Below are 14,541 nucleotides of genomic sequence, written 5' to 3' on the forward strand. Positions count from 1 at the left end.
GCCTCATAATGCCAGGGATCGGGTTCAATTCCAGTCTTGGGTCACTGTCTGTGTGGAGTTTGCACGTTCTTCCCGTGTCTGCGTGGGTTTCCTCCGTGTGCTCCGATTTTCTTCCCACAGTCCAAAGATATGCAGGTTAGGTGGACTGGACATGCTAAATTTGTGTCCAAAGACGCGTGAGGTTATGGGGTTATCCACTCTCTCACACCGCCATGGTGGGATGCTCTGTGGGAAAGTCAATGCAGACTCAGTGGGCTGAATGGCTTCCTTCTGCACTGTCAGGATTCTATGCTTCTATCTTGTATTCATGGAAGTTTTGAGTCTTCAATTCTTCCACAAGTGGCACCAATCTCTCTCTATCGACCCTGTGCTACTCTTCAGAAACGTATATTCATTTCTGTATTTCTTGTGGAGTTCAACCGTGCCTGGAAGCATCACTTTTATATCGAGGGATGAAAACTGGGCTTCTGAGGCGAAAAAGATTCTAGAAATTTTCCAAAAATATTCTCACCAAGTGACATGGAAGGCTTGCCGGCACCCGTGCCGGTTACAGGTCATGCAGGCTCCCGTGGCTGCTTTGCTCTCCCGACCTTGTTCTTCACAGAGGTAACAGGTCTAAAAAAAACCAAAGAGAAGAGGGAATGACAGCTGTTAATCAACACCTTAATTCATTGAATCATAGAATCCCGACAGTGCAGAAGGGGGCCATTCAGCCCATCAGGCCTGCACTGACTCTCTCCGACAGAGTTCCTTATCCAAGGCCTCTCCTCCAACCCTATCCCCGTAACCCCACACATTTCCCATGGCTAATCCATCTAACCGACACATCTTGGGACACAAAGGGGCAATTTAGCATGGCCAGTCCACCTAACCTGCAAATCTTTCGGACTGTGGGAAGAAACCCATGCAGACACGTGGAGAATGTGCAAACTCCACACAGACAGTGACCCAAGCCGGGAATCGAGCCCAGATCCCTGGAGCTGTGAGGCAGCAGTGCTAACCACAGTGCCACCCATTCTCAATTCCTTTCTGTCAGCACACCATGAGTTTCATTTCCAGTCATGCCACTGGTCTTGAAAAGTAGTCTTTGTTGTGTCTTGTGCTCAACAGCTCCTTGAGGAGAAGATTCATCAAAACTCACACCCTAGAATAGCTACATCACTAAACTGTCCTCAATTCACTCAACAGAGCATCAGAAGCACAAGATCATGGGGAACGAAAGAGTCACACTTGCTGCCATTTCCTTCATAGAATAGAATCATAGAATCCCTACAGTGCAGAAGGAGGCTAATTGGCCCATCAAGTCTGCACTGACCACGATCTTACCCAGGTCCTATTCCTATAACCCCACATGCTTACCCTACTAATCCTCCCGAAGCCAAGGATCAATTTAGCATCCCCAGTTAACCTACCTGGCGCATCTTTGGACCATGGGAGGAAACCCACACAGACACAGGGAGAATGTGCAGACTCCACACAGACAGTCACCCAAAGCTGGAATTGAATCCGGGTCCCTGGTGCTGAGAGGCAGCAGCGTTAACCACTGTGCCAACCCTTTTCTTTCACACTCTAATTGGCTGCAAAGTGCTTTGTAATGCTCTGAATTTGAGAAAGGCATTATATAATTGCAAGGCTGTCTCTCAGTTTCACTGGTGCAGTGGCAGCACTGCTTTGAGGTACATTTCTGGGGACCTTACCATAGAATCCCAGCAGTATAGAAGCTTCACTTCATATCCCACTCTACACTTGACCTGGGAAGACTGAGATGCATTTAATTCCCTTGCAATTGAATTGCTGCCCTTAACTTCAACTCATCAAATTTTGTTCCCGCACTAAAATAAAACTAGAAGTAATCAGCGAGAAATGTTCCCAACATATACCAGGATATTTCCAGTCATACTATTGGTCGCTAACAAGTAGCTTTGGAGGTCACGCTCCCATTAACTTAAATCTTTAAAACAGAGGCCCTAGTAGCGTCTCTGCCATATCTCACTGTCACTACAAAACCGTCAGTGATCATCTTTTAAATTCTTTCAAAGTATTTTTGTTTCGCTGGCTAGACCAGCATTTATTCCCCATCCCTAATTGTCCCTGAGAAGCTGGTGGCGAGCCATCTGTGTTTTGTAGGTACACCCACTGTGGCATTAGGGAGGGAGGTCCAGGATTTTTGATCCAGATTTTCACTATCAGTGTCTGAGGAGGATGTGTAGCCAGGAAAAGACAGAGTTGAGTCTTCTGTACAGCCAATGGTTTTGTGGGTTCATCTAACAACAACTTGCATTTATATAGCACCTTCACCAAGATACTCCGCAAGAGCCTTACAGGGTAGTGTTAGGACATGTATTCAATAGGACAATCAAAGGGGTTGGTTTAAAGAAGTAGTTTAGAGAGAATTACAGAGTTTAGATACATGAATAGAGGGATATGGACCACGTGAGGGCAAAAGGTCTTTAGTTTAGAAAGGCACCATGCGTCAGCACAAGCTTGGTGGGTCGAAGGGCCTGCTCTTTGCTCTTCGTGCCTTAACAGTTGAAAGCACGGCCTTTGATAGGTGTAGTCAGGAGCTGAGCCAACCACTGTTTCTCGTGCAATGAATGGCTTCAGCAGTAAAAACCTCTCTCAGTCATAATAAGGAAACTATTGTCTGCTGAAGCCACTTGGTTAGGGGAGGGAGCTTTGTCCAGAGTTACTGATCACTATCCAATGGTTGGTGCTGGAAACATACATCAGGAAGAACAGGGTCAGATTTAGATGAACACAATAGGTTCCAGTAACAGAGTGTTCAGTAACCAAAGATCACACACATTCAGGGCATTTGTAAAAGGAATGGGGGTCAAGACGAGAAAATGCTTTTTTATGCAAGTTATTCTGATCTGTAATGCACCGTGTGAATGAGGGTGGATTCAATAAAAACTTGCAAAAAGGAACTGGATAAATACTTGAAGGAGAAAGATTTGCAGGACAACACAAAAGGAGCAGGTATTAACTGGATAGCTCTTTGGATGACCATGATGGACCGAATGGTCTAGCTCCAATCACTACTGAGGTTTCACGTACAAAGAGAATAGCAAAGTTGAAACTTATGTTAAACAACCACATTTCAAGAATTACCACATTCAAGTGAGGAGGGGAAAAAATCTGACTAGAATTTAGAGTTAGTCAGTCTGTTAAGAGGCAGGAACACTCGACAGACCAATGATTTGAAGGGGTGGGATATTTTTAAATTCCTCTACATTCAAGAGGATTTTAGATGATCATTTGAATAGAAACAATGCACAGGGGTACAGGGAAAAGGCAAGGGAATGACACTAAGTCATGATGTTTGTTGTATGAGAATGGTTAAGGCTGTGCTTTTTGGGAGTTTAGAAGGATGAGGGGGGATCTTATTGAAACTTACAGGATACTGCAAAGGCTGGATAGAATGGAAGTGGAGAGGATGTTTCCATTAGTAGGAAAAACTAAAACCAGAGGGCACAACCTCAGGCTAAAGGGACAATCCTTTATAGCAGAGATGAGGAGGAATTTCTTCAGCCAGAGGGCGGTGAAAAATCTGTGGCACTTGTTGCCGCAGAAGGCTGTGGAGGCCGGGTCATTGAGTGTCTTTAAGACAGAGACAGATAGGTTCTTGATTAATAAGGGGATCAGGGTTTATGGGGAAAACGGGGATGAGAAAATATCAGATAGGATTGAATGGTGGAGCAGACTCGATGAGCCGAGTGGCCTAATTTTGCTGTTATGTCTTATAGTCCTTTGAAGAGCTGGTGCAGATGTGATGGGCTAAATGGCTTCTTTCTGCACTGTAACAATTCTGTGATTCTGCTTTTTAACAATGGCCTAGGACTTTACAGAGTTGCAGCAAATGGAAATCATTTACAGATCACGGAAACAGCATCATCCTTGCATGACACTACAGCACAGCCCTCAGCTTGGACAGCACGGCGCCATTACCTTGTTGAAGCGTTCATGTGGAACATACTGTAGTACAATGGGCTCCATACTGATAACATTGGCAAACTGTACCTCTGGTACGTACAGAGCACAGACTACGTGGGCCCAACCTACAGAGAGGAGACAGACAAAGCAGCATGAAGACAGTCATTGTACTCATTTTACCTGTTCAGAAAATAACTTGCATTTAGATAGCACCTTTCAAAACTTCAGGGCTTTCCAAAGTGCTTTACAACCAATGGGGTAGCTTTATTTTTGACACGTAACCACTGTTGCAATGTGGGAAATGTGGCAGCCAATCTTTGCAATCTCCCACAGAACAGCAATGCCAGCTCATCACAGAAGCAAATAACCTGTTTCGTGTTGTTGATTGAGCACTATGCCTTGATCAGCACATGGTCTTCTTCACCGTGGCACAGTGGTTAGCACTGCTGTCTCACAGCATCAGGGACCCGGGTTCGATTCCCGGCTCGGGTCACTGTCTGTGTGGAGTTTGCACATTCTCCCCGTGTCTGCGTGGCTTTCCTCCGGGTGCTCCGGTTTCCTCCCGCAGTCTGAAAGGCGTGCTGGTTAGGTGCATTGGCCATGCTAAATTCTCCCTCAGGTGTACCCAAACAGGCACCGGAGTATGGCGACCAGGGGATTTTCACAGTAACTTCATTGCAGTGTTAATGTATGCCTTCTTGTGACAATAAATAAATAATATATCCACTCGAGAGGCAGACATTTAAACATCTCATCTGAAAGACAGCACCTCAGACAACGCAGCATGCCTTCAGTACTGGCACCACAAGTGCCAGCCTAGATTATGGGCACAATTTAATGTAGGCGACAGGATTCTGACCCACAGGATGGAGAGCCAGCGAGAGCCCCCGTGTGCTTCCTTTCTGCTGAATTATGTGCAATCATACACTCAACCCGGCAGTGGTGGACCTACCCCGTGATCAAAGGACCCAGCTGGCCAGAATGGCAGCCTCCAGTCAGAGACTGGCAGCTGTTCTGCAATACCACAAGCGATCGCTGCTGGTAATGCAACCCACCAAGGTCCAGGATCAGCTGGGCCCACGCCTTCACCCTGGAAGCTGCAAACAAAGCCATTGGTTTGTGTTAAAGCTTGCTGGAGTCTCCCTCACCAGCAACTGGCTGGCAGCAACAGGATGAAACCCTTGTGTGCGCATTAATTGCCCATTTTGGATCTTCAATTGGCAGCAGGGCAGGAAAGCTGCCCATGAACCTTTCTATCTTGGACTTATTCAAGGCAGCATCTCAATCTCAGCTTGACTAAATGGCCCAGGCCACTAAACACCCCACTGAGGAGGGCATTAGGTTCCACCTTAAAATATTGCCTAACGTCTTTTTTATTTGTTCATGAGATATGGACGTCACTGGCTGCGCACCCCGAGGGCATTTCAGAATCAGCCACATTGCTGTGGCTCTGGAGTCACATGTTGGCCAGACCGTGTAAGATTGACAGATTTCCTTCCCTAAAGGACATCAGTGAACCAGATGGGTTTTTACAACAGTTGATAACGGGCTCATGGCCATCCACGTTTTTGTTGAGTTCAGATTTAACCATCTGCCTTGGTGGGATTTGAACTCTTGTCCCCAGAGCATTACCCTGGGTCTCTGGATTACTCGTCCACTGACAATATCACTACCTCCCCTGCGGTTTGATGTCATAACTTTCTGACGTAACGGTAGAAGTGCTACAAAGTGAGCCCCATGTGACTTACTCTCCACTCTCCAAATCCGTTTCTCCTCCTTCTCCATTGGATCAGTCCCTATAGACCATCAATAGCAGCCATTTCGGACAGCTGTGCAATATCTTGGCACGATTAACGCGAGGAATTACGTGAATAGGGCCTGGGTGGGATTGTTGTAGGTGCAGGCTCGAAAGGCCGAACGCCCTCCTTCTGCACTGGCAGGATTCTATGATCTGTATCAGTTAATGTAATCCAATCGCCACATTGGAGGAGAAAATAATTTTGTCTTGCACCCAGTAGTAGAACAGTAGGCCATTCAGTTCTTCAATCTTTTTTTGATAATATTAAAAAAGTAAAGTTTACATCAACACTGCAATGAAGTTACTGTGAAAATCATAGAAATAGAATCATAGAAACCCTACATTGCAAGTCTGTACCAACAACAATCCCACCTTAGCTCTATCCCCATAGCTCCACATATTTACCCCATTAACCTACACATCCCAGGATACTGAGGGGCAATTTGGCATGGCCCATCCATCTAATCTGCACATCTTTCAGACTGCGGGAGGAAACCAGAGCACCCGGAGGAAAGCCACGCAGACATGGGGAGAATGTGTAAGCTCCACACTGACAGTGACCCAAGATGGGAATTGAACCCAGGTCTCTCACTCTTGTGAGACAGCGGTGCTAAACACGGTGCCACCATGCCACCCCAGTGAATCCGCCTTGGTTTTTTGTACCCTTTAATACTCTTGACCAACAAAAATGTGTCACAGTTTTTAACTTTTCAGCTGATCGATCTGCAACAACGTTTGACAGAAAGTGTTTCGGATTTCCACGACCTTTTGTAGCGAGGAGTGCTTCCTGACTCACCCCTGAACAGCCTTACTCTAATTGGAAAGGTCATGCCCCTCAGTCTACATCCCTCCACCAGAGAAATTCCTGCCCCATCCTTTAATTATCTCAAACAGTTCAATTCCATCATCTTCCACACTTGAGGGAATACTGGTCTCGATTTTCTCTACGTTCAACCAATGTGGACATTGATAGAAAGTCCAGCATTTACTGCCTATCCCTAAACAATTGTATGGCTATTTCTTAGAACCACATTGCTGTGGAACTGAAGTCACACACAGAATGGACACAGCATGAAGACCATTTGGCCCGTCAGTCCCACACTGGCTCTTGGCAAGAGCAATTCAACTTGTCTCTGTAAAAGGATCATTTGGACTCAAAACATTAACACTGTTTCTCTCATTCTCTCTCCACAGATGGGGCAATTTTTTCACAGAGGGTGGTGAGTGTCTGGAACAAGCACCAGAGACAGTAGTAGAGGCAGGTACTATTTTGTCTTTTAAAAAGCATTTAGACAGTTACATGAGCAAGATGGGTATAGGGGGATATGGGCCAAATGCGGGCAATTGGGATTAGCTTAGGGATTTTTTTTAAAAAGTGGCATGGACAAGTTGGGCCGAAGGGCCTGTTTCCATGCTGTTTATCTCTATGACTATGACTCTATCAATGCTGCCAGACCAGCATTTTCTATTTTAATTTCAGTTCCCTTGGCATGGGCCAGACCAGGTATGGGTGGCAGATTTCCATCTATAAAAGGCACAACTGAATTAGATTTATTTTTAAAACAACAATCCAGTCGTTTAACAGTTGCTACTACTGATTCAAATTTTTTATTCCAAGTATCTACCATTACGGGTTTTGAACATGGGTCTCTGGATTATTAGTCCAGTGGCGTAGCGAGTATACTACTGCACCTGTGCAGTCAGATGTGGTCGTCAACTTACGGAAGAGTGGTGTGCAAGGTGGAGTGCAGATACAACACATTACAAGGCCTTGCTCAATCTGGTGCTTATTGCTGAAAATAGAGGCATGTCAAAGCTTTTCATCTCACACTCATCACAACATTTCACAAGAACACCGTTACAAAGGGAACAATTTGTCTTTTTTTTAATTCTTTCATGGGGTGTGGGCATCGCTGGCTCGGCCAACAGTTATTACCCATCCCCGAGGACATTCAAGAGCCAACTATATTACTGTGTGTCTGTAGTCATATGTAGGTCAGACCAAGTAAGGACAACAGATTTCCCTTCCTAAAGGGCATCAGTGAACCAGATGGGTTACTGTGGTTTCCATTTATTCACAGAATCACAGAATGCCTACAGTACAGAAGGAGGCCATTTGGCCCATCGAATCTGCATTGACTACAATTCCACCCAGGCCCTATTCCCATAATCCCACATATTTACCCTGCTAATCCCTCGGCACTGGGGTCAATTTAGCATGGCCAATCATCCTAACCCGCACATCTTTCGGACTGCAAGAGAAAACTGGAGCACCAGGAGGAAACCCACGAAGACATGGAGAGAGAACGTGCAGACTCCACACAGACAGTGACCCAAGCCGGGAATCAAACCCGGGTTTCTGGCAGTGTGAGGCAACTGTGCTAGCCACTGTGCCTCTTGAAGTGTTCTGATGAGTGCAAGACACAAAGCTTCGACATGTCCATTTTTCATCAACAGTCAGGTTCTGTTCCATTCAACAACCATGAGTCTTCAGTTTGCAATTATGCTCCTCCTCTCATTCCCCCTCTTCTCTCCTCTCCTGCGCACCCCCCCGCCTCCCCCACCACACACACACACACACACACACACACACACACACACACACACACACACACACACACACACACACACACACACACACACGTACTTAGATCCAGAGACATTCCTGTACTTGGGGAATAGAGGCCAGGGATTAAGCTGGTGAATACTGGCGAGGCCACTTTTGCGACAGGAATCACATCCGCCCAGTCCTCACACAGTCCCCTCTCCCAATTCCAATCCCAGCTCTGTGGGCAGCTGCCAAGTGAGGCCAGCTACTTCCTCAGAGGAAAAGGCAAAGGAAAACAAAGCTGGAGGGCTGATCATTCCATTATAAAGGGGAACCTGGGATAGGCCAGCCTTCCCAATAACATTCTCAAAGAGGCTAAGGAAGAGATGGGGGGGCTAGCACCGTCTCTGAGCTCAAACCCTGCACCTTTAGGCCAAAAGTGAAAAAAAGAGCAACAAGTGTGCTGCATCGGGAAAGGGATTCAGAATAAATCCCAAATAGTACCGTCTGCAGGGTGTGTGTGGGCGTGTGTGGGGGTGGTGCTGGTTTGATATTGAGTTTAAACTATTCTCCAAACTTGGGCTGGGACAGAGAGCGGGAGAGGTGCAGGGCGAGAGGCGCACCGCCAGAGGGCGAGAGGAAAAACACAGCAACAAGATTATTCTGATCTAACTAGATTAGTCACAAACTAAAATCTTGATTAAACTATATTTATATACATTGTTCTGCACTTCTGATGACTTTTAGCACCACCTATATATTACGAATGCTCCATTTTCATGCTGGAATTGCCATTATAATGGTCACAGTTTGCTACTCACCTCCATTGTCCGTCCTCTTGAGGGCACCATCTTTGTGGGGGCAGAGTTCGCAGCGCTGGAAACAAAGAACATGGTTTAATTGGATATCATTTTGAGCTCCTTTGGCGCAGCCGGGAATCGAGGCCAGGCCTATTGCTCAGTTAATGCTGCTATCAGGACAGGGGACAATTAAAAACAGCACTGACTGAACAACTGTAAATGCAAACATGGGTAATCACAGACACGCACATTGCTTTTCAAATGGAGGAAGAGGAAACCGGATTTTGCATTATATTTTCAAGATTACAAAGATTTCCAACTCAAAACAGGAGCTTAGAGCTCAAGGGGTCACTTCAATTATTTGTAGAAGTTTGTTTTTATATAAATCCCCAGCAATTGCTCATATTAAAAGAGCAAGAAAAGAACAGAGAACAGTACAACACAGGAACAGGCCCTTCAGCCCACAAAGCCCATGCTGACACATGATGTCTTTCTAAACTAAAGACCATTTGCCTTTATGCAGTCCATATCCCTCTAATAACTGCCTATTCATGTATCTGTCTCTTAAATGTTGCCTTTCTGCTTCTAACACCTCCTCTGGCAGTGCATCCTGGCCTCTCACATCTCCTTTAAACCTTCCCCCTTTTACCTTAAATGTCCCCCAGGTCCCCTAGTAATTGACATTTGTGGCTAGCACTGCTGCCTCACAGCACTAGGGACCCGGGTTCAATTCCAGCCTCCAGTCATTGTCTGTGTGGAGTCTGCACGTTCTCCCTGTGTCTACGTGGGCTTCCTCTGGGTGCTCTGGTTTCTTCCCACAGTCCAAAGATGTGTGGGTTAGGTTGACTGGCCATGCTAAATTGGCCCTAATGTCTGGGGAATTAACAGGGTAAATATGTGAGGTTGCGAGAATGGGGCCTGGGTGGGATTGGGGTTGGTGCAGACTCAATGGGCCAAATTGCCTCCTTCTGCACTGTAGGGATTTTACGATTTCCACCCTGGGAAAATATTCAAACAAACACTAACACTGAGCCACAGACAGACTAAGACAGAAGAAGATTTGAAATTTCTTTCTATCTGTTCAAGGGAACGTAAATATACCCATGGCCTTACTGGAGAACGTAATGCTCCAAGTAGTATACTCAGGCAGACACTGAACCAAACAGGCACTGGGACAGAAGAAACCTTCAAGCTTCTTTCTACCTATTTAGTGTTCTAGCATCATCCAGTTTTACTGAAACATTAACTGGCCCATTCATCTCTTATGAGATATGTACAAAGTGCCTATATTAAAGAAGTAGAAACCTATCAGGTACAGTTTATTGGATGGAAATATTTTGGAACACACCCAGAACCAAATGGCACTAAACAAGTGCTGAACCCTGCCGCTGCGGGGACAATAGGAGAGGACAGGCTCGGCTCAGCTGTGACATCCTCCAGGACAGAATAGCTTGACCCATGCTCTCGTCCAACACGTGAACAACTGGCTGTTTGGGCAGGAGTTCAGAAAGAGTCAGTGCTTCTGGAGAGGGCAGGGTAGAAAAATACAGAAATCACAATCGTAAACAAAATAGAAACAATTACAAAGAGATATTTCCCGTCTGCCCTCAATAGTGAATATCTCTTCTGCTCAGTCGATCATCTCCACCAAGCTCCAGTGCTCCACTAACTTTCAGCGAGGGGACCGGTCCCGTTGAAGACAAACGTTACTGGCAAAAACCCTTACAGTTTAAAAATACACGCCTTGCAACTTCCCAGAGATTACTTTATAAATGAGTGGTTAATCTGTAACACCACATTCAAAGCTCTGGAGACTTGACTGTAACGTAAACAGACAGCTCTACGAGAGGCAAGGGAAAGCAGCTGCTGTTGCCACTTTTCTCGGGTCACGGGTGAGCTCTTGGTCGCCGTGAATGTGGGATATTGGCACTCGGATCCAATGTCAGAGAAGGAAATGGCAGCAAGTGTGACACTGTTTATATCTTAACCCAAACTGTGCCCATCCTTCCCCTCACTCCCTGACTTACACTGCTTCCCCAGAACTTTCAACACCTCAGCTTTTCAACTCTCATCCTTGTTACAATTGGCCTCACCACAGTCCATCTGCACAGAGTCCCTCCAGCCTGACCATATTCCCACTTTGAACGTTCTTTCCTCTGGATTTTTCTGTGCCTTTAACTGCCTCAGCCCCGATTGAAATTCCAGCCTTAAACTCCTTTCTCACTCTCATCTTTAAGTGTCTACCTTAAAACTCATCTCTGACCAAACTTTAGTCACACTTTCTAACCGTCCCCCCTTTGGGTGTATTAGTGTCCATTTTATTTTTTATATAGCTCTCTTTGCGTGATGGTTATCCATGTTAAAATGTGGCATATAAACGTACGCTATTGTTCCCCACTGCTTCAGACAAAAACACAGCAGTGTGTGTGCAATAGAATCCTAGGAGCACTGCTTTGCAACTAAAAGTAAAGAAAAAAGTGAAGTTTATTTATTAGTCACAAGTAAGGCTTACATTAACACTGCAATGAAGTTACTGTGAAATTCCCCTGGTCACCACACTGGCGTCTGTTCGGGTTAATGCACCTAATCAGCACATCTTTCAGACTGTGGGAGGAAACCAAAGCACTTGGAGGAAAATTTAACTCCGAAAACTCGGAGGGTAAATTTACCACGGCCAATCAATCTAACTTGCACGGCTTTGGACAGTGGGAGGAAATTGGTGCACCCGGAGGAAACTCACACAGAGACGGGGACAACCTGCAAACTCCACACAGACAGTGACCCAAGACAGGAGTTGAACCCAGGTCCCTGGCACCACGAGGCAGCAGTGCTAACCACTGTGCAACCATAAACACAAAACTCAAAATTAAACACCACCTTTCACTTCCACTTCCTCAAAATGCTGCAGAGTTTATAAAGTTTGTTTATTTATTAGTCACAAGTGGGCTTACATTCACATGCAATGAAGTTTCTGAGAGTGTCATTGCTGTTATAATGTAGGCGACGTTTAAGAAATTTAACAACTTCTGCCGCGATAGAGGACAAACTCTACATATGTTTAGAAGAACAGTAGCCAAATGGTTATGATCCTGGATCAGCAACCCAAAGGTCATGAGGTCAAATCCCAACTTCAAGAAGTTCTAAAATCACGTTTTTTTAAAAATCAGAGTTACTGAAGGTGATATCAGATACAGCGGCACAGTGGTTAGCACAGCGTCAGGGACCTGGGTTCAAATCATGGCTTGCGTCATTGTGCAGAGTTTGCATGCTCTCGTGTCTGTGTGGGTTTCCTCCGTGTCCTCTGGTTTCTTCCCACAGTCCAAAAGACAGTGCTGATTAGGTTCATTGGCCATGCTAAAATCTCCCTCAATGTACGCCAACAGGCTGAATGTGGCGACTAGGGGATTTGCACAGTAAGGTTATTGCAGTGTTAATGTCACCCTACTTGTGACATTAATTTATAAACTTAAAACTAGATATCAGAAGGGCAAATATGCAGGTTAGGTTAGTGTCCCAAGATGAGTAGGTTAGGGGGATTAGTGGGGTAAAACACATGGGTAACGGGATAGGGCCTGGGTTGGTGACTACTTCAGAAAGTTGGTACAAACCCAATGGGCCAAATGGCCCCCTTCTGCACTGTAGGGATTCTATGATTCAAATCATCAGAGCAGGTATAAGATTGGCTTTTATTTCCTTGTGTGTAGAAGGTACTGTGTGGTCTCCTCTAGTGTTAAAATATTGAAGTCATTTGATGGTTTCTCTCTATCTATTCCATTTCCTCTGATGGGGAAATGAAGATGAGGAGATATAATTTTTACATTCGAGCTGGACCGTTCAGTGGCTACATCAGGAAGCAGTTGGTATACACAAAGGGTAGGAGAAATCTGATATTCTCTTCTGTCAACAGGTAGTGGCAGAACATGCCTGTTCACCTTAGGCCAATGCTGTTCATCTGTGCCAGCTGCGGAATATAAGAACTAGGAGGCAAATTCGAGCCTGCTCAGATCAAGGCACGGTGGTTAGCACAGCTATCTCACAGCACCAGGGACCCAGGTTCGATTCCTGGCTGGGTCACTGTCTGTGTGGAGTTTGCACATTTGCCCCATGTCTGCATGGGTTTCCTCCAGGTGATCCAGTTTCCTCCCACAGTCCAATGATGTGGGGGTTAGATGGATTGGTCATGATAAATTGCCCCTTAGTGTCAGGGGGCCTGTAGTTCCTGGGCTTTACCCTGCAGCCCTTTTTAAGCAAAGGCACAACGTTTGCCACTCTCCAATCTTCAGGCACCTCACCCATGACTATTGATGATTCAGATATCTCGGCTAACGTCCTGGAATACAATTCATCAGGTCCCGGGGATTTATCTACCTTGATGCGCTTCAAAACTTCCAGCACCTCTTACTCTGTAACATGCACACTCCTCAAGCCATCAATATTTAATTCCCCAAGTTCCCTAACATCCATGCTTTTCTCAACAGTAAATACATTTAGGATCTCACCCATCCCTTGTGGATCCGCACATAGATTACCTTGTTGATCCTTATAAGGCTCCACTCTCTTCCTTATTATTCTTTTGCCCTTTATGTATTTGTAGAAGCTCTTTGGATTCTCCTTTGCCTTATCTGCCAAAATAATTGCGTCCCCTTTTTCCCCTCCTGATTTCTCCTACACCCCCTAAACTCTCCAAGAGATTCACTAGATCCCAGCTGCCTATGCACATCATCGAGTCTGTTCCGCCATTCAATAAGATCACGGCTGATCTTTTTGTGGACTGTCTATGTGGAGTTTACACGTTCTCCATGTCTGCGTGGGTTTCCTCCAGGTGCTCCTGTTTCCTCCCACAGTCCAAAGGTGTGCGGGTTAGGTGGATTGGCCATGCTAAATTGCCCCTTAGTGTCCCAAGATGTGTCGTTTAGGGGGATTAGCTGGGTAAATACATAGGGTTGAGGGATAGGGTCTGGATAAGATGGTCTGTAGAAGAATCGATACGCCGAATGGCCTCCTTCTGCACTGTAGGGAATTTTGTGACCTAAGTGAACACAAGGACTAGGAGCAGGAATAGGCCATCTGGCCCTTGAGCCTGCTCCGCCATTCAGTAAGATCATGGCTGATCTTTCTGTCGACTCAGCTCCACTTACCCATCCACTCACCATAACCTTTAATTCCTTTACTGTTCGAAAATCTATCTTTGTCTAAAGACCTCAATGAGGTAACCTCAACTGCTTCACTGGGCAGAAAATTCCACAGATTCACAAGCCTCTGGGTGAATAAGTTCTTCCTCAACTCAGTCCTAAATCTGCTCCTCCTTATTTTGAGGCCATGCCCCACTAGGTCCAGTTTCACCCGCCAGTGGAAACAATCTCCCTGCTTCTATCTTATCTATTTCCTTCATAATCATCTAAGATCTCCCCTCCTTCTTCTGAATACCAACGAGTGTAGTCTCAGTCCATAGTCTCTCCTTG

The 14,541-nt window shown here is 45.7% G+C and overlaps 1 protein-coding gene across 6 annotated transcripts in view; it reads right to left on the bottom strand.

The window, feature by feature from the left end:
- LOC145359297 (protein AF-10-like) overlaps window positions 1–14,541 on the bottom strand; it is a 199,708-nt gene that overhangs the window by 168,323 nt on the left and 16,844 nt on the right. For all 6 annotated transcript variants that reach the window (XM_080213858.1, XM_080213857.1, XM_080213856.1 and 3 more), the window contains exons 3-5: window positions 9,101–9,155; window positions 3,949–4,058; window positions 512–615 (exon numbers count right to left, since the gene is read on the bottom strand). In XM_080213858.1, coding sequence (XP_080069984.1) covers window positions 512–615; window positions 3,949–4,058; window positions 9,101–9,155 — 269 coding nt within the window. The remainder of the gene's footprint in view (window positions 1–511; window positions 616–3,948; window positions 4,059–9,100; window positions 9,156–14,541) is intronic.

The sequence above is a fragment of the Carcharhinus amblyrhynchos genome, chromosome 27 (assembly GCF_965287045.1).
Source record: "Carcharhinus amblyrhynchos chromosome 27, sCarAmb.v2.hapA, whole genome shotgun sequence".
Classification (NCBI taxonomy): domain Eukaryota; kingdom Metazoa; phylum Chordata; class Chondrichthyes; order Carcharhiniformes; family Carcharhinidae; genus Carcharhinus; species Carcharhinus amblyrhynchos.